Source organism: Anomaloglossus baeobatrachus, chromosome 7 (assembly GCF_048569485.1).
Source record: "Anomaloglossus baeobatrachus isolate aAnoBae1 chromosome 7, aAnoBae1.hap1, whole genome shotgun sequence".
Taxonomy (NCBI): domain Eukaryota; kingdom Metazoa; phylum Chordata; class Amphibia; order Anura; family Aromobatidae; genus Anomaloglossus; species Anomaloglossus baeobatrachus.
Window position 1 is genome coordinate 144,149,570 of NC_134359.1, and position 20,924 is coordinate 144,170,493.

General features: G+C 42.9%; 1 protein-coding gene across 3 annotated transcripts in view; it reads right to left on the reverse strand.

The window, feature by feature from the left end:
• The window catches only part of LOC142245214 (glutaminase kidney isoform, mitochondrial-like), a 1,837,395-nt gene that overhangs the window by 442,279 nt on the left and 1,374,192 nt on the right, over window positions 1-20,924 (reverse strand). For all 3 annotated transcript variants that reach the window (XM_075317734.1, XM_075317731.1, XM_075317733.1), the window contains one exon: window positions 8,775-8,867. In XM_075317734.1, coding sequence (XP_075173849.1) covers window positions 8,775-8,867 — 93 coding nt within the window. The remainder of the gene's footprint in view (window positions 1-8,774; window positions 8,868-20,924) is intronic.

Sequence of the window (20,924 nt, forward strand, 5' to 3'; positions counted from 1 at the left end):
CAATGGAGTAGCTTCTGCCTACGGACAAGGAGTTCATGAGCTCTTGAAACCAGAGCAGAGGAGAGTTTAATTTATTTAGTGCACTAAGGGGAGGAACCTGGACATTATCAGTGAATAGCAGGACTGAGCCCTCAAATCAGGAGCTATGCTGACAGTGTTGCAAAAGGAGAAGAGCTGATAGAAGGGTTTCCAATGTGACAAAGCCACAAATTTACCTTATCTGAAAGGTACGAGTCATCTGTGCTCTATAGTCAGAATTGTTTAGGCTGCTTTCACACATCCGGTTTTTGCAGTGCGGCGCAATACGGTGCTCTGCAGAAAAACGCAACCGTTTTTTTTTGCCGCCGGTTGCATTTTTTCCCGCATAGACTTGCATTAGCGCCGTATTGTGCCGCATGGCCTTAAGTTGCGTCCGGTTTTTGCCGGATGCAGCATATTTAGCCCATGCGGCGGCTGGATGGAACGTTGCCAGGCACGTTTTTTTGTGCGGCGAAAAAAAACACATCGCGATGCGGCGCGATTTACAATGCAAGCCTATGGACGCCGGATGCGGCGTCCTGCAGCAAAAACCGCATCCAGCCGCCAGATGCGTTTTTTGCACTGCGCATGCTCAGTATCAAACCGCATCCATCAAAAATGGACGGGCTGCATGGGAAAAAAGTATGCAACGGATCCGTGTTTTTCGCCGCATCCGTTGCATAGGTTTTTGAGCCGGATTGAGCCGCACTGCTAAAACCGGATGTGTGAAAGCAGCCTTAATCAAGCAGGAAGTGAGAGATCAGCTCTATGTGTCCTTACATCTTATGGGGGTGTGTTCTCTCTGCAGGGAGTTACTGCTAGCTTATGACTAGGACTCACACAGGAGTGGGAAGTACACATCCCAGTGAAAAGTAACTAATAACACCCAGTTGGACTTCAGAAACATTAACTCATCATATGCTAATACTTTAAATATAGGAAGAAAGAGAGGTTTCCAGCGCCAGGGAGGAAAATTAAAAGTCCATTTTATTGAAGATTATATCAAATATTAAAAATCCAGCAAGTGTGGCATGAGTATCGGATAGCCATCAGAACAACGCGTTTCGACGTTATGTCTTAGTCATATTCTGATAATACCTGCATTCAGCTTCCTTTTGTTAGTTCCCCCTGCTTCCTATAATCAAACTCACATGTGTTTGTTACCCAGGATAGCTCCCATGTCATTGACTGTGGGATATCAGGTAGGGTGGAAGTAATTAAAGGAAAAGCTGAAGTGGACAGATATAAAATAAAACATACAATAACACATGTATTAAAAATAGAGGCATAAATAATTTTCTATAATCGGTAGTGGATAAATAAGTTATAAATGTGCTCCATATTTGCAAATATAGAGCATATATTGTATTATAATACCAACAATATATAGAACATATTCCAAAAATATATATTTGTACTCTATATCAGTATTGTAATCCGATAAATACATAGAAAAAAACATTTGTAAAAAATCAAAAAAATATGTCCCTGTAGAGATCTCCTAAAAGTGTAAATCTGTGACAAAACACGAAAAAAGTGTGTATGTAGCCCAGTTAATATGGGTTAAATTATGCTATGCAGAGCCCAAGCGCAGTTGCGATGTATAAATAGCGCATTATATGAACTAAGATGTAATGGACAGAAACATATCACAGGCAGAACTGTGGGGGAAAATATTAATATTGAAATTGAAAAAGGAACCCTTTGTAAATGTTTAGTCTGGTTTTATCTGACATAAAAGAGGCAAGAATATGTATCTCCAGGGTATAGGACTTAATAATGTAAAATTAGATCCTGACGGTTATTTAAACCGTTCGGATGTCTAGTGCCTAGGGTGAAGATCCAGAAGGTCTAAATAGAGCTAGGAGAATTGTGGGGGGAATCAGTAGAGGACTTGTTGTATCATAATAAATCTTCACATAAAAAGAGGAATATGGATAGCAATATAGTTTTCTCTACTAATTACAGCAACCAATATACTGCCATTACCCATATTGTGAAAAAGTATTTACCGATTTTAAATGAGGATGCAACATTGAAACAACTTACACAGGGTAAAATCAAATGTGTCGCCAAACGGGCTCCGACCATTAATAACATACTTTCCCCTAGCCTTTTTATTAGCGATTGTAGACACACTGAGAAATCCTCCTGGGTTACCATAAAGGGCTTTTATAAATGTGGTGCAGCCAGATGTAAGACATGTAACTTTGTCCAAAAAGGAAAAAATTTCCATTCTACTGTCAACCAAAAAATATTTACTATAGGTTCCTTAATCAACTGTAATTCAACCTATATTGTATATCTGATTACATGCAAAATTTGCAATGTTCAGTACACTGGTTGCACCACCGGACCTTTAAAAGTTAGGATCAGGAGGCATCTCTCAGATGTGTCAAAACAGAATGCGGTTGCAATATTTGCAGTATCAAAACATTTTGCACTAGTCCATAAGGGGGATGTCAGCGGTTTTCAATTTATGGGCATTGAACAGGTTCACAGACCATCCCGGGGTGGAGATCACAGAAGGAAGCTCCTAAACCGAGAGACCTTCTGGATCTTCACCCTAGGCACTAGACATCCGAACGGTTTAAATAACCGTCAGGATCTAATTTTACATTATTAAGTCCTATACCCTGGAGATACATATTCTTGCCTCTTTTATGTCAGATAAAACCAGACTAAACATTTACAAAGGGTTCCTTTTTCAATTTCAATATTAATATTTTCCCCCACAGTTCTGCCTGTGATATGTTTCTGTCCATTACATCTTAGTTCATATAATGCGCTATTTATACATCGCAACTGCGCTTGGGCTCTGCATAGCATAATTTAACCCATATTAACTGGGCTACATACACACTTTTTTCGTGTTTTGTCACAGATTTACACTTTTAGGAGATCTCTGCAGGGACATATTTTTTTGATTTTTTACAAATGGTTTTTCTATGTATTTATCGGATTACAATACTGATCTAGAGTACAAATATATATTTTTGGAATATGTTCTATATATTGTTGGTATTATAATACAATGAATGCCCTATATTTGCAAATATTGAGCACATTTATAACTTATTTATCCACTACCGATTATAGAGAATTATTTATGTCTCTATTTTTAATACATGTGTTATTGTATGTTTTATTTTACATCTGTCCACTTCAGCTTTTCCTTTAATTACTTCCACCCTACCTGATATCCCACAGTCAATTACATGGGAGCTATCCTGGGTAACAAACACATGTGAGTTTGATTATAGGAAGCAGGGGGAACTAACAAAAGGAAGTTGAACACAGGTATTATCAGAACATGACTAAGACATAACGTCGAAACGCGTTGTTCTGCTGGCTATCCGATACTCATGCCTCACTTGCTGGATTTTTAATATTTGATATAATCTTCAATAAAATGGACTTTTAATTTTCCTCCCTGGCGCTGGAAACCTCGCTTTCTTCCTACATTGATTGGTGGCCAAACCATTTCCGTACGCAGGATTGGATTATACCAGCAAGGCAGTGTGGTGAGCTGGACTGTTTTCCTTTTGTATGCTTATCTTGGCTTTGACCTCTGTGCTCCCCACTGAAGAATATACTTACAAATAAACAGTGATATTTGCTATATTTTGGATATGTCGGAACCTGGTGTGGATTTCCATATGGATAAACAGGACTACTCTAACAGACTTTCAAAGGTGGCGCAAATATTCAACATGTCTGATAACACGGTGGACAATATACCAGCACCTGAACAGGATTTGTTTCATGATCATATATTGGACTTGGAACGTAATATGGTTAAAGAGCTCAAGACCTGGTGGGACTCAACCTCATTAAAGACGTACATTGATAAAGGTATGATACCTAGAGGTTTACGTTTAAAGAAATTCCCCACCAGTAAATATAACACTGAATTTATTACTAACTGGAACAATATATTGAGCGAATGCTCTACTAAACGGATGCACCTAATCATTAAACAGGAAGAAGTGGAACTTACATAGATTAAATCTAACATTATGGGCATACAGGACTCCCTCAAAAAATGTAACCGCTTGGATGAATTTAAAACCTCCTATGACAAAATTCAAACTAAACTGTCTAAATTGGAGGGAAACATAATGGAAATTAAAAAGAAAAAATTTGTGAGGGACTCCAATGACTATGCCAAAAATGAAATCTATACTTGGAATTATAAACCAAGATCCATCATTAGAAGGAGACGCCACTCTTCCTTTAATAGAGTCAATTTTGAAAATTCTGACTCTGCAGGTGATATCTCTTTGGTCTCCACGTCTAATGGTGCTACGGATTTCTCCAATATCTCACTTGAGTCATCAGGTATTACCACCCGCTGCAAGCAATACAAATCTAACAATTCAACTCAAATTTCATAAATGGAATAAGTAAAAAAACGGACAAGACGAGCGGGCAGGAAACATCAGAAATTACATTCACCCTGCTCACAAAACAAACCAGACATACTAACTATACCAGTATGGAATTTGTACAGCTATGTGCTGTCTGATGAGCAAACATCCCTGCTGAGCAGGGGGCTGGGATTTGCCCCTAGTACTAACTTTAAAATTTTCCAGACTATTTTGGATTTAAATAAATTTGCGCGCAACATCACGCTGAAATGTTACTTTTTTCACACCAACAAAGAGATCTCCACACCAAATGACAACTCAGAGATGGTTACCCCTGATTATAAGGACTTTTTGTCATTTCGTGAACAGAAAGCACTAATGGATTTAAGGCTTCTCTCCACTGAGTCGGACATTACATCAAAAAATCCTGCAGAATCTATCCACCCTGTTCTTACAAATCGAGAATACTATCCAATACAGTCACGACCATCAATATTGGACTTATTTCAAGAACTTATAGTTACTGAACTTATAGAGTTGAATGAGACAATGGTCCCCCCTAAAGATAATCTGACCCTTGGGGAATGATCAGCACTGAAAGAATTAAAAGCAAACTCTGATCTCACAATCAGGGAAGCGGATAAGGGGGGGGGCATTGTCTTGATCAACTCGGGTCTGTATAAAAAATTGATATTACAAGATTTGCATGATTTGGACACTTATATTGAATTAGAGGGGGACCCCACCAGACATTTCAATAATTTATTGTTGAAAAATTTGGAAGAGGGTGTGTGTACAGGGGCCATCAATGTCAAAACAAAAGATTTTTTATTTAATAAAAATCCTGTCGTCCCAATTTACCATTGTTTGTCAAAAGTCCATAAAAATGTATTCCCCCCCCCTGCGACCAATAGTCTCAGGTATTGGTTCTTTGGGGGAAAATCTTGGAGGGTGGGTGAACCAATTTTTGCAACCTCTGATCCTGGATATACCAGGTTATATCAAGGATACTAAAGAGGTTGTAAAAGCTTTTGACAATTATAGATGGGAACCACATTTTTCCTGGCTTTCCTGTGATGTGGTATCATTATACCCATCTATACCCCACAATGTTGCAATACGTTGTCTTTCCCAACACCTGGACAGATTCAGTAACTATGATATTTGTCTGAAGGATTTTCTGATCTCATCAATTGATTTTTTACTCAAACACAACTATTTTTCTTTTGATAAAAATTTATATTTACAGTGCAGAGGAGTCAGCATGGGGGCTTGTTTGTCCCCCTCGCTGGCAAATATTGTCATGGTGAGGTGGGAGGAAGATTTCCTCTTTACTGACAATATCCCGTTCTCCAGATATCTACAATGGTATGGCAGATATCTGGATGATTTGCTTATGATTTGGTCTGGCCCAGTAGATGCTATGCAGAATTTTGTTCGATACATGAATAATAATGAATTTAACTTAAAATTTACATATCATAACCATCCAAATATTATGAACTTTTTGGATATTACCTTATCTATTAATAACCTGGATCTGGTTACAATTACTCCATACCGCAAACCCACAGCCACCAATTCTATTTTAAAAGCAGATTCCTGCCACAGTTTGCCCACCAAAAATAATATCCCAGTAGGGGAACTTATTCGTACAAAACGTAATTGTTCACAACCAAATGATTATGTTAAGGAAGAAAGCCAGGTGTGTGATTGTCTAATAGAGGATATCCCCGCTGGGTTTTAAATAGAGCTAGGAGAATTGTGGGGGGAATCAGTAGAGGACTTGTTGTATCATAATAAATCTTCACATAAAAAGAGGAATATGGATAGCAATATAGTTTTCTCTACTAATTACAGCAACCAATATACTGCCATTACCCATATTGTGAAAAGGTATTTACCGATTTTAAATGAGGATGCAACATTGAAACAACTTACACAGGGTAAAATCAAATGTGTCGCCAAACGGGCTCCGACCATTAATAACATACTTTCCCCTAGCCTTTTTATTAGCGATTGTGGACACACTGAGAAATCCTCCTGGGTTACCATAAAGAGCTTTTATAAATGTGGTGCAGCCAGATGTAAGACATGTAACTTTGTCCAAAAAGGAAAAAATTTCCATTCTACTGTCAACCAAAAAATATTTACTATAGGTTCCTTAATCAACTGTAATTCAACCTATATTGTATATCTGATTACATGCAAAATTTGCAATGTTCAGTACACTGGTTGCACCACCGGACCTTTAAAAGTTAGGATCAGGAGGCATCTCTCAGATGTGTCAAAACAGAATGCGGTTGCAATATTTGCAGTATCAAAACATTTTGCACTAGTCCATAAGGGGGATGTCAGCGGTTTTCAATTTATGGGCACTGAACAGGTTCACAGACCATCCCGGGGTGGAGATCACAGAAGGAAGCTCCTAAACCGAGAGACCTTCTGGATCTTCACCCTAGGCACTAGACATCCGAACGGTTTAAATAACCGTCAGGATCTAATTTTACATTATTAAGTCCTATACCCTGGAGATACATATTCTTGCCTCTTTTATGTCAGATAAAACCAGACTAAATATTTACAAAGGGTTCCTTTTTCAATTTCAATATTAATATTTTCCCCCACAGTTCTGCCTGTGATATGTTTCTGTCCATTACATCTTAGTTCATATAATGCGCTATTTATACATCGCAACTGCGCTTGGGCTCTGCATAGCATAATTTAACCCATATTAACTGGGCTACATACACACTTTTTTCGTGTTTTGTCACAGATTTACACTTTTAGGAGATCTCTACAGGGACATATTTTTTATAAATGTTTTTTCTATGTATTTATCGGATTACAATACTGATCTAGAGTACAAATATATATTTTTGGAATATGTTCTATATATTGTTGGTATTATAATACAATGTATCCCCTTTATTTGCAAATATTGAGCACATTTATAACTTATTTATCCACTACTGATTATAGAGAATTATTTATGTCTCTATTTTTAATACATGTGTTTTTGTATGTTTTATTTTACATCTGTCCACTTCAGCTTTTCCTTTAATTACGTCCACCCTACCTGATATCCCACAGTCAATGACATGGGAGCTATCCTGGGTAACAAACACATGTGAGTTTGATTATAGGAAGCAGGGGGAACTAACAAAAGGAAGCTGAATGCAGGTATTATCAGAACATGACTAAGACATAACGTCAAAACGCGTTGTTCTGCTGGCTATCCGATACTCATGCCTCACTTGCTGGATTTTTAATATTTGATATAATCTTCAATAAAATGGACTTTTAATTTTTCTCCCTGGCGCTGGAAACCTCGCTTTCTTCCTACATTGATTGGTGGCCAAACCATTTCCGTGCGCAGGATTGGATTATACCAGCAAGGCAGTGTGGTGAGCTGGACTGTTTTCCTTTTGAATACTTTAAATAGTAATATCTCGGCAATGAAGATGCATTTTATTCCACTTTGCAAGCAGTATAACATTGTGTTCCCAGTTCAACATGAACATTTTGGTAAAAGGACCTCTTTAGGCAATGTACGCACAATGAATATTTGGTTCAGAAATTTTCTGCATCAAATCTGCATTTCCTAGCAGAAAAAGGTACCAAAGTTTTTGGTGTGCTTTTATCATGCATTTTTCAGAATGAAGTCAATGGGTGGAAGAGCTGAAAATCACAGTCAAAATTGCACCAAGAATTGACATACTGCAGATTATTTTCTGCCCCAAATCTGCTAGAAAAAAATAAGAAACATATGCACAAAACCTTAGAATTCTCATTGACTTTGCTGGTATAAAGATAGGCATGCAAATTTATAACAATCCTGCACCCAAAAATGTATCAAAAACACAAAATGTGGATGAAAGGTAAAAGTAGAAATCGGGTTTTAAAACCGCGCTATTGACCAATATGGAACAATGACAGGATTAATGTTTCTTTAATTTCATGCACAGGTCAACGTGTTTCAGGAGTATTCAGCTCCCTTCATCAGGACAACAGGCAAAAAACATCAAATCTCAGAGATTTGAAGGGAGCTGAGTTCTCCTGAAACGCGTTGACCTGTGCATGAAAATAAAGAAACATTAATCCTTTCATCGTTCCACATTGGTCAATAGCACGGCTTTAAAACCAAATTTCTACTTTTACCTTTCATTTGCTAGCTGGGGCTGCAGCTATTCACCTGGACAATATATGCGTTTATAGGAGTTGTGACTGGCACAACTCCTATATGTGAGTTTGATTTTATTTATCCTTTCTGTATCGGGGTAAGACCCTATTTGCGCTTCTCTTCCACAGCTTTACATAAACACAAAATATGGAAAGTGATTCCCCCAGTTTCTAGAAGTTCTCTGGTAATAACACTGTACTTACTCTTTGATCACCACCTTCTCGTCGCGGATCAAGTTTCTTTGCAAAGTGTCGGAGGTTATCATAATTATGAAAATTGCACAGAGATACTAAATCCTGTAATAAAAAAAGAAACAATGTGAATTCCATAATTTTTTATGTTATACACACATATAAATGTAATTGGTGTGAAATATTTACAGTGCTCAACCTAAATGAGTACACCCCTTTTGAAAAGTAAGATTTTATTAAATATCTCATTGAATACAAGAACAATTTCCAAAATTCTGACAAGACAGTTTCATACAACATTTTTTTAACCCATTACAAAATCTTTAGCTTTATTCAAATTAGTTGATGCAAAGGCAACAAGTCTTGTAGGCATGCAGTGAAGAAGTTGCGGACATATCGTAATATCTATCTTTTTCCATTGTTCAGAAACAACCTCTTTTAGAACCTGGATGCTGGCATTTTGAAAAAATGAATTTAGAAAAATATATGGTGCCTAAAGTAAAACATCGTGGTGGCAGTGTCCTTAAGTTGGGCCGCATGAGTGCTGCTGATTTTGAGGAGCTACATTTCATTGATGGCAGCATGACTGCAAGGATATGCTGCTCTATATTGAAAAAGAAGTTTCTACCATCACTACTGTGTACTTTTCCACATTATAATAATCCAAAAAGACCCATTTGTTGCATTCCTAAAGAAGAACAGGGTGAAAGTGATTCATTAGCCAAGTATGTCTTCTGATCTGAACCAAACCAATACACCTATAGGGAATACTGAAGGGACAAGTTGAACATCACTCTTCATCCAGCATCCAAGAGAGGTCATTCTTCAAGAATGGTAAAAAAAAACTACCGCCAACTTATTAATTACATACCTATACCTAGAAAACTTGGTGCTATGAATAAAAATCACGGATGTCATATAACATACTATGTGTAGTATTTTTTTATGTGGTGTGTACTAATTTTTGCATAAGTTAAATTGAGGAAAACTGACGATTTTGTAATGAGTGTTATATTATTATTAACCTTACTTTCCTGGGTTATGGGTTTAAAAATGTTGTATATGAAACTCAGTCTTGTCAAAATTTTGGAAATTATTCTTGTGTTCAATGAGATATTAATTAAAAGCTTACTTTTCAAAGGGGAAGCACTCATTTATGCTACAAATTTTATCTCTGTCAAACTTCGTATCTAAAATTTCACAAAAAAAAAGATCTTTATGATATAGCATACAAATGCAACATTTTAATATTTTACAGGCTAGGGATTTTGATCAGAGCACAGAGCTCATCATCACACATAGGAATAGAAAAAGGTCAAAATGAATTGTGGTGTATTACTGCAGCACTGAAGCACAATGAAAATGGAAAGGCTCAGTCTGTGAGTAATAAACCACAGATTCAAGTGGTAGATACTATTCAGTGTGACTGTGAAATACAGAACCTTAACATTTTTTTTATTATTCAAATACTAAACAAGGTGGGAAGTTTAACCCCATAATGATAGCTGATATGCCTCTTCATGGTGGCCATAATCCTTCCCAAGGCATTTTGAAGGCTCTAAGGATTACGTGTATAGCGTACCCTACTTGGCAAAATTCCCATCGGTGACTGCTGTATATGACAGGTAAAACCATGTAACCAAGTCTTTAAAAGGCCCCCTTTAACACTACCGGCCCACCAAGATCATAATCGTGTGTATTGATGGTTGCCATGGTACCCTGATGTCATCTGAAGACCCCAGGTTATGGTGGCATGTTACATATTGCTTTAAGCAGGATCTAAAAGGCAAAATCAGTGAAACGCAGACAGTGAGTCACTGACAGTGAGTCAGACCAATGATCAAAGTAAAAACATATTCATTTCCCACAGTAAGATTAAGTGAAAAAGCTAAAAAAGTGAAAAGAAATAAAAAGATGTAAAAAAGTAAGAAAACACAATAAAAATGCACAAATATCACAAAAACCTGTGTCAAAACTAAAAACGCAGCTTTTGTGTTAAAACAAAAATATAACAAATTGTAGACATAAGTAGTATTGCTGTGACTGGAACAAGCCAATTTATAAAACTATCACATTGTTTATTCTGCTCGGCAAACACCATAAAAAAAATAAATAAAAAGTAAGCCAAAAATCTCATTTTTTCATCATACTGACACACAAAATATTAAATAATAAGCGATCAAAAAGTCATAAGAAAAAAAAATGGTATAAATGAAAAGGCCAAATCGTCCACAAAAAAGCCATAAAATGGCTCATTAGGCAAAAAAAATAGAATATGATGATGCCAAAACAAATACATTTTTGTAAAATAGTTTTTAATGTAAAAAAACAATATAAATCTGATGGCTCTGTAAAAAGTCCACATTTATTAAATAATCCACAGTACAGAGAGAGAGGCAAGCAGACAGGAAAAGTGACAGAGGCAGGCAGACAGGGAAAGAGACAGAGGCAGGCAGGGAAAGAGGCAAAGGTAGGCAGGGAAAGAGGCAAAGGTAGGCAGGGAAAGAGAAAGAGAGAGGGTGGCAGACAGGGAAAGAGAGAGGCAGGTAGGAAAAGTGACAGAGGCAAGCAGACAAGGAAAGTGACAGAGGCAGGCAGACAGGGAAAGTGAAAGAGGCAGGCAGGGAAAGAGGCAGAGGCAGGCAGGAAAAGATGTAGGCAAACAGACAAGGAAAGAGACAGAAGCAGGCAGGCAGACAGGGAAAGAGAAAGGCAGGCAGACAAGGAAAGAGAATGAGGCAGGCAGGCAGACAGAGAAAGAGAAAGAGGCAGGCAGGGAAAGAGAAAGAGGCAGGCAGGCAGACAGGGAAAGAGAGGCAGGTAGAGAGGGAAAGAGACAGAAGCAGGCACAGGGAAAATGACAGAGGCAGGCAGACAGGGAAAGAGAAAGAGACAGGCAGGCAGACAGGGAAAGTGGCAGAGGCAGGAAGAAAGGGAAAGAGAAAGAGGCAGGCAGGCAGACAGGGAAAGAGAAAGAGGCAGGCAGGCAGACAGACAGGAAAAGAGAAAGAGGCAGGCAGACAGGGAAAGAGATAGGCAGGCAGACAGGGAAAGAGAAAGAGACAGGCAGGCAGACAGGGAAAGAGACAGAGGCAGGCAGACAGGGAAAGAGACAGCGGCAGGCAGACAGGGAAAAAGACAGAGGCAGGCAGACAGGGAAAGAGAAAGAGGCAGGCAGGCAGACAGGGAAAGAGACAGAGGCAGGCAGACAGGGAAAGAGAAAGAGACAGGCAGGCAGACAGGGAAAGAGACAGAGGCAGGCAGGCAGGGAAAGAGAAAGAGGCAGGCAGGCAGACAGACAGGGAACGAGAAAGAGGCAAGCAGACAGGGAAAGAGACAGAGGCAGGCAAACAGGGAAAGAGAAAGAGACAGGCAGGCAGACAGGCAAAGAGACAGAGGCAGGCAGACAGGGAAATAGACAGCGGCAGGCAGACAGGGAAAAAGACAGAGGCAGGCAGACAGGGAAAGAGAAAGAGGCAGGCAGGCAGACAGGGAAAGAGACAGAGGCAGGCAGACAGGGAAAGAGAAAGAGACAGGCAGGCAGACAGGGAAAGAGACAGAGGCAGGCAGGCAGGGAAAGAGAAAGAGGCAGGCAGGCAGACAGACAGGGAACGAGAAAGAGGCAAGCAGACAGGGAAAGAGACAGAGGCAGGCAAACAGGGAAAGAGAAAGAGACAGGCAGGCAGACAGGCAAAGAGACAGAGGCAGGCAGACAGGGAAATAGACAGCGGCAGGCAGACAGGGAAAGAGAGAGGCAAGCAGAAAGGGAAAGAGACAGAGGCAGGCAGACAGGGAAAGAGACAGAGGCAGGCAGACAGGGAAAGAGACAGAGGCAGGCAGGCAGACAGGGAAAGTGGCAGAGGCAGGAAGAAAGGGAAAGAGAAAGAGGCAGGCAGGCAGACAGGGAAAGAGAAAGAGGCAGGCAGGCAGACAGACAGGAAAAGAGAAAGAGGCAGGCAGACAGGGAAAGAGATAGGCAGGCAGACAGGGAAAGAGAAAGAGACAGGCAGGCAGACAGGGAAAGAGACAGAGGCAGGCAGACAGGGAAAGAGACAGCGGCAGGCAGACAGGGAAAAAGACAGAGGCAGGCAGACAGGGAAAGAGAAAGAGGCAGGCAGGCAGACAGGGAAAGAGACAGAGGCAGGCAGACAGGGAAAGAGAAAGAGACAGGCAGGCAGACAGGGAAAGAGACAGAGGCAGGCAGGCAGGGAAAGAGAAAGAGGCAGGCAGGCAGACAGACAGGGAACGAGAAAGAGGCAAGCAGACAGGGAAAGAGACAGAGGCAGGCAAATAGGGAAAGAGAAAGAGACAGACAAGCAGACAGGCAAAGAGACAGAGGCAGGCAGACAGGGAAATAGACAGCGGCAGGCAGACAGGGAAAGAGAGAGGCAAGCAGACAGGGAAAGAGACAGAGGCAGGCAGACAGGGAAAGAGACAGAGGCAGGCAGACAGGGAAAGAGACAGAGGCAGGCAGACAGGGAAAGAGGCAGGCAGACAGGGAAAGAGAAAGAGGCAGGCAGGCATACAGGGAAAGAGACAGAGGCAGGCAGACAGGGACAGAGGCAGGCAGGTAAACAGGGAAAGAGGCAGGCAGACAGACAAAGAGGCAGGCAGTCAGACAAACAGGGAAAGATACAGACAGGGAAAGAGACCGACAGGAAAAGAGACAGACAGATAGAGAGAGACAGACAGGTAGAGAAACAGACAGACACACAGACACGGAGAGAGAGAGAGAGAGAGACAGAGAAACTGATACAGAGACAGACAGAGAGATAGACAGAGACAGACACTGATAGAGACAGACAGACTCACAGAGACAAATCAATTATGAAATAACATCTGGAACACCATGCTGAGTCGGAACTGGCTGCAAAAACCTAAAAATATATACATATAGCTATTGGATTTATCAAGTCAGTATTCACACAGCAGTGTCTGCTTTTCATATATTCTATTTACATAGTCAATGGTGGGCATAGCTTCTCTCCATATAATGTAAATTTTTTAGGTTTTGCACCCAGTTCAGACTCAGTATGGTGTTCCAGACGTTATTTCTCATTTTTTGTCCTAATTCCTTCACGTTGCAAGAGGGGGGACAAAAGATGCAGAAGTGGGGCTAATACAGTACAGACTAAAAGTTTGGACACACCTTCTCATCTCTAGAACAACTATTAAGAGGAGACTTTGTGCAGCAGGCCTTCATGGTAAAATAGCTGCTAGGAAACTGTGACGCCCTGGGCAAGCCAGGGGTCACAGGTCATCATACCACCACACCCTACACCCCAGTTAGGAACACCAAGGCTACCAAAATCCTTGTTGCCTTCCTCCAGGGGCTGATGTTCACACCAGGGGGTGGGCCAGGCGGTTGGCTCCGCCCACCGAGGAGTACACAGCCCTGGAGGCGGGAAGAACCAGGCAGATAGTTTTAGGGGAGTGAAGTAGAAGGAAGTGGTAGAGGAGCTAAGTGAAAGTGAAGTAGTAGTGGAGAAAAGAAGAAAAGAGTAAAAGTGAGAGTAGAAAAGCCTGAAGTTGGTCCGGCTGCGTGCAGGACAGTGTCAGCAAGGTCAGCAACGGCGGTGATTGTCTGGAGGGGGACTGCTCGGAGGTTGCTGGAAGGACCGCGGATGGGTAGTGGCCCGGCGGTCTGGAGCAGTATACGAAGGACAGTCAGCACCAGGGCAGGGGCCTCTCGGACCCCGGCAAGGCTAGGAGTCGCCATAATTTGCCAAATCCGTCAGTGAAGGGGACGTCTGTCTCCAAACAACCAAGTCCCGATTGAAGGCAACAGTCCAACCATTAAGGAGGAACACCGCCACCGCCAGGGCACCAGTTCCTCGGGGCCAGCGTCTGCGGGCAAAGTAGGGCTCCTCCGGCCCATATCCAAGCTGGGGAGCGGGTTACCGGTGGGAACCCATCGCTACCAACACAGGAACATTAGGTGCAGGACAAAGGGACATCACCGTCACCTACTGGGAGAGCAAGTGTAGCCGTCCGTGGGAACCGTCTTTCCAGCCGTGTGTTTTACCGAAAACTGTGTCAACGTCTCAGGCTGAGTGAGTACCACAGTGCCGCAAGGCACAGCGCTGCCCCTGCGTCCCTGCACCCCACCAAGCCCTGCACCTCCCACCTCCACACTGGTCCCCGGGATCACCAACCCCTACCCACGGAGGGGCAACACAACAACTGGCTGCTCCACATCATCACTCCCGGGATCCCCATACAGAGCAGCGGTGGTGTCAACAGATCACCACAACCGTGGGTGGCGTCACGGACAATATACTTTATCCCAAAACCCAATCCCCTTTCACTCACGGGCGAGGAGCGCCGCTCGAGACCCCCGGGATCCAGCCCACCGCTCGAGCCACCACTGAGCAGCAGCAGCCGGACCCGAGCAGAGGGGTGAGCGCAGTGCTGACACCCTCCTCCCCGCCCGCGACAAAACCACTGCTAAGGACAGGCAACAAGCAGAAGAGACTTGTTTGGGCTAAAGAACACAAGAAATGGACATTAGAACAGTGTAAATCTGTGCTTTGGTCTGATGAGTCCAAATGTGAGATCTTTGGATCCAACCACCGTGTCCTTGTGCGACGCAGAAAAGGTGAATGGATGAACTCTACATGCTTATAACCAAACCTGATATAGAGTAGGAGTAATATTGAAAAAAACGAAAACTCCTAAAATTATGTCTTTATTACTATTAAATATTAAAATATATATGTATAAAAACAAAATTGCCTTTATATGGTCGTATTATAGACTAATTTGTCAAAGTGGGTGTAAAGGGGTGACAGATCCGTTTTGTGAGGATAGTGCTAGTAGTCTGCTATTCTCAAGGCAGGGGCAACTGTAATAGTTGCACTTCTTACTACAGTATCTTTTGTAAGAAGGTTAGGGACAAAGAAACTATCCCTCCCTTTTACCTACCTACCAGCGGAGGTGCACCATACGTTATTGGGTACCCCCCGCTCCACGTCGTCTGTCCCTATTTTCTCCCTGCAGCTCGTCAGTTGCGAACGGGAGACCCACCACCAAGAAAAGTAAGATTGTGCAATTGGTCACAATTCATTTGTTCAGACGTACATAGATATGTTCCGGCCAAATAGTAGATATGGCAAACTCAGATCAATGAAAAATTATTATTGATATATATATAAAGATGTAAGGATATAAACTCCCAGCAGGGGTAACTTATCTGCCGGGGCCATCCAATACTCTATCCCGTAATCCCGACGCGTTTCCCCCCTATTTCTTCTTTTAGGGGTTCATCAGGGGAAAAACTGATCCAAGACTTGTCTCTTAAAGATCCAAGGGTACTGGTACACCTAATATGACGTCAGTGGCCCAAGGTGGGGTCAGTCGTCCAGTGTGCAATAGCTGGCTGCATTAGAAGTCCTGCAGGTCCCATAGTGCCGGCTGTTGTATAGTACCTACATGCCTGGTTCCCACCGTGAAGCATAGAGGAGGAGGTGTGATGGTGTGGGGGTGCTTTGCTGATGAGATTGTTGGGGATTTATTCAAAATTGAAGGCATACTGAACCAGCATGACTACCACAGCATCTTACAGCGGCAAGCTATTCCATCCGGTTTGCGTTTAGTTGGACCATCATTTATTTTTCAACAGGACAATGACCCCAAACACGCCTCCAGGCTGTGTAAGGGCTATTTGACTAAGAAGGAGAGTGATGTGGTGCTATGCCAGATTACCTGGCCTCCACAGTCACCAGACCTGAACCCAATCGAGATGGTTTGGGGTGAGCTGGACCGCAGAGTGAAGGCAAAAGGGCCAAGTGCTAAGCATCTCTGGGAACTCCTTTAAGACTGTTGGAAGACCATTTCCGGTGACTACCTCTTGAAGCTCATCAGGAGAATGCCAAGAGTGTGCAAAGCAGTAATCAAAGCAAAAAGTGGCTACTTTGAAGAACCTAGAATCTAAGACATATTTTCAGTTGTTTCACACTTTTTTAAGTATTTCATTCCACATGTTTTCATTCATAGTTTTGATGTCTTCAATGTGTATCTACAATTTTTAGAGTCATGAAAATAAAGAAAACTCTTTGAATGAGAAGGTGTGTCCAAACTTTTGGTCTGTACTTTACCTCTTGCAAGGTATTGGGAATTGAACAATTACGTTAAAATCAGTGAGAACCTAAAGGCTTGGTGCAAGCTACATTGTTTCCCAGAGCCCTGGGGTTGCCTTAGCTTTCACTCTTTAATCTCTATACAGGAATCTGGACTTACACAGGGGTTCCTGGTCAAGGGCCACAGGGTCAGCTGCTGTTCAGTGGCGCAAGCTAGCAGGAAGGCTAGTCAGGTAAGTCTAGGTTCACATTTCCGTTGTTTTGCATCAGTCACATGCGTTGCTTGACGCTTGTGACTGATGCGTTGTACAACGGATGACAAGAATTAGAATTCATTGTCGGACTCCGTTGTAAAAGAGAGAACGATCAGCTGATCGTTCACAATAGCCGGCCGGCTTTTGAGAGCGAACAGATGATCTCCCGGCGGCCAGCGATCAGCTGATCACCCGGCGGCCGGCGATCAGCTGATCACCCGGCGGCCGGCGATCAGCTGATCACCCGGCGGCGGGTGATCAGCTGATCACCCGGCGCCCGGCTCCTGTGAGCGATCGCTCGGGTGCTCAGCTGATCGTTCGGCCGCCGAGAATGTGTGTGGGGAGCGGAGTGTGGGGTGGGTGGAGCCGAGCGGGGCCATGGCGCTGAGGATGTCAGTGCCGGTGACTGCATGGCTGGGGACAGGTGAGTGTGAGTGTGTGTGTACATGCGGAGTGCGGGAGGGGGCAAGGCCAAGCGGGGTAGTGTCGGGCTCCCTGCACACGTAGCCAGGGTAAATATCGGGTAACTAAGCAAAGCACTTTGCTTGTTTACCCGAAATTTACCTTGGTTACGTGTGCAGGGAGCCAGAGAGAGCATGCGCAGCGAAATCCTACGGATTGCGTTGCTCAAAAAACGTTACAAGCTGCGTTCCTCCCGCCCGGCGGTCAGTCGTTCCACGACTGATCAGTCGGGTGGAGGATGCAACGCAGCATCATCAGTCACAATCCGCCGTTCATACAAGTCTATGGGAACAACGGAATCCGCCAAACGGATTCCATTGTTTACCAGAGCAGCAGATTATGACTGATAGAAATTGACGGAAATGTGAACCTAGCCTAATTGAGTCAAAACCAAGAAGACAGCAAAGGTACAAAATTGTTAAACATCCGAAATGTCAATAAACAAGCCAAGGTAAAAACAGGAGACAAGCACACTACAGGAGCTGAACTAAAAAGGGACTGAAGCAGAAGAACATAAGGTTATATCTGGCAGATTTCAGCAGTAAGCTGGAAGCTTAAAGCGTATATCTGCTACTTTAACAAAAAAAAAAATATTACTCAGCACTAACAGGGAGGTAGTTGCTATATAATTGCCTGTTCGGCCCAGCGCCGTTCTTCCTCGTCACAGAGCAGTCAAAGGCCGCTCCTTCTGGTGATACAATGGCTTCATCAATAGAGCACAGGCTTCTTTTCCACTCTGTTCTGTATACGTGGTGGGACAACCAACATCATGATGATTGACAGACAGCTCCCCACTGCTTAACTAGGGAAGCCGGCTGTTACTCAGCGTAACGTTGGCTGTCCAGCAGAGTGTATGAGAAGCCACTACTCTGTTGACACTAAATCAGTATTATTTGTCTGTGGAAGAGAAAGCGCACTTAGGGTCTTACCAGATATAAGATTTCGCAAATATAGTGCCAAAGGCATACTCACATCTTGAAGTTGTGTCAGGCACAACTCCTTGATGCTCAAAAAGTGGTCAGCAGCAGCCCTGAAGCGAGAGATAAAACAATATGGATAAAAGAAATCCGGGTTTAATGCTGCGCTAGAAACCACATGAATCCAGGAGTATGTGATGAAATCCTTTTTCCTTATTTCTGCAGGTCAACGCATTTCAAAGACATATCCGTCTTCTTCATGAGGACAAAAGAACAGTATAGCGTATACTGTTCTTTTGTCCTGATGAAGAAGACGGATATGTCTTTGACACGCGTTGACCTGCAGAAATAAAGAAAAAGGATTTCATCACATACTCCTGGATTCATGTGGTTTCTAGCGCAGTATTAAACCCGGATTTCTTTTATCCATATTGTTTTGACACTATATCAGTGGAAGCAGCTGAATCGCCGGCAGGAGCAGTCTCAGACAATGGGGAACAACAGTGATGAGCATAAAAGTCAGATAGGTAGCAACTATCTGCCTGTTAATGCTTAGGCAAATATTTTTTTTATTTATCTATTTATTTATTTATTTATTTATGTATTTATTTTAAATCCCAGATATACCCTTTAAGTAATATGTGATGCTCTCTAATTGGCCGGAGCAGGGAGCTGATCACTTCAGTTGGATAGCACACACACACACACACACACACATGCATTCTGCAGGTCCCAAGCACCCAAATCTAAGTGGCCGTACAGAACCTGTGCCGTCCAGAGAATCTGGTTCCAACGTCTCTTCTATTACCAGCGCTGCCTGCAGAATGAATATGGCAGTGCATGGCAACAGAAGCAGACAACACAAGAATAGGTATTGCTGTAATCATACTGACCCAAATAAATAAATAAATTAAAAAAATTGGTCTTATCACTTTCACTACACGGTGAAATGTGTGAATATATACTGTATTTTTCGCTTTATAAGACGCACCTGATTATAAGACGCACCCCCAAATTTGGTGAAGGAAAAGATAATTTTTTTTTTAATGTTAAATGGGGTCCATCTTATAATGCCAGTGTCCCTCTAACAAATTATATAGGGTATATGTCCCTCATAGCCCCCCATCCTAAAATTAGCCCCCGTTATCTGGATATGGCCCCCTTATATTGAATAAAGCCCCCTTGTGATGGCACACGTTCCCCTGTGCTGCCTATGGCCCCCTATGGATTGCATACATTCCCCTGTGTTGCCTATGGTCCCCTATGGATTGCACACATTCCCCTGTGTTGCCTATGGTCCCCTATGGATTGCATATGTTCCCCTGTGCTGCCTATGGCCCCCTATGGATTGCACACGTTCCCCTGTGTTAGATAGCGCCCCCATGCTGCTGCCCATGGCCCCTATAGATCGCACAAGTCCCCCTGTGTTAGATATCGCCCCCATGGTGCTGCCCATGGCCCCTATATAGATCACACAAGTCCCCCTGTGTTAGATATCGCCCCCATAGTGCTGCCCATGGCCCCTATATAGATCGCACAAGTCCCCCTGTGTTAGATATCGCCCCCATGGTGCTGCCCATGGCCCCTATAGATCGCACAAGTCTCCCTGTGTTAGCTATCGCCCCCATAGTGCTGCCCATGGCCCCTATATAGATCGCACAAGTCCCCCTGTGTTAGATATCGCCCCCATGGTGCTTTCCATGGCCCCTATAGATCGCACAAGTCCCCCTGTGTTAGATATCGCCCCCATAGTGCTGCCCATGGCCCCTATATAGATCGCACAAGTCTCCCTGTGTTAGATATCGCCCCCATAGTGCTGCCCATGGCCCCTATATAGATCGCACAAGTCCCCCTGTGTTAGATATCGCCCCCATAGTGCTGTCCATGGCCCCTATATAGATCGCACAAGTCCCCCTGTGTTAGATATCGCCCCCAGGCCGCTGCCCATAGTAAAATAAAACACTCTTTCCTTACCTCCTCCAGCGCTGAGCTCCCTCCGTGCTTCTGTTCTTTCACTTCCTGGTTCTTGGTGCCGGTCATGTGATCGGCAGAGCTGAGTGATCTCATCTCTGCGTGCCTGCCTGATCACCGTGAAAGCAGGGACACCGGGGAGAAACGCTGGAGGGGGTAAGTAAAGCTTTTTTATTTTAGAATGAGCAGCAGCCTGGGGGCCAAATCTAACACGGGGGGGGCATGTGCCATCACAGGGGAGGTGCAGGGACATATAATATGCACCGCTCCCCCAGCCCGTCACTGCGGTGCGATTTCAGCACCACCAGAGATGGACAGCGGCTGTGCATATTATATGAGCAGGAGCAGGAGATCAAACGCTGCCGCCGCTGCTTCACCTGCCCCCAGCAGCGCCCCCACCTCCCCTGGACCTTGCAGTGTATATATATATATATATATATATATATATATGTATATATATATATACACCCCCCCGTATAT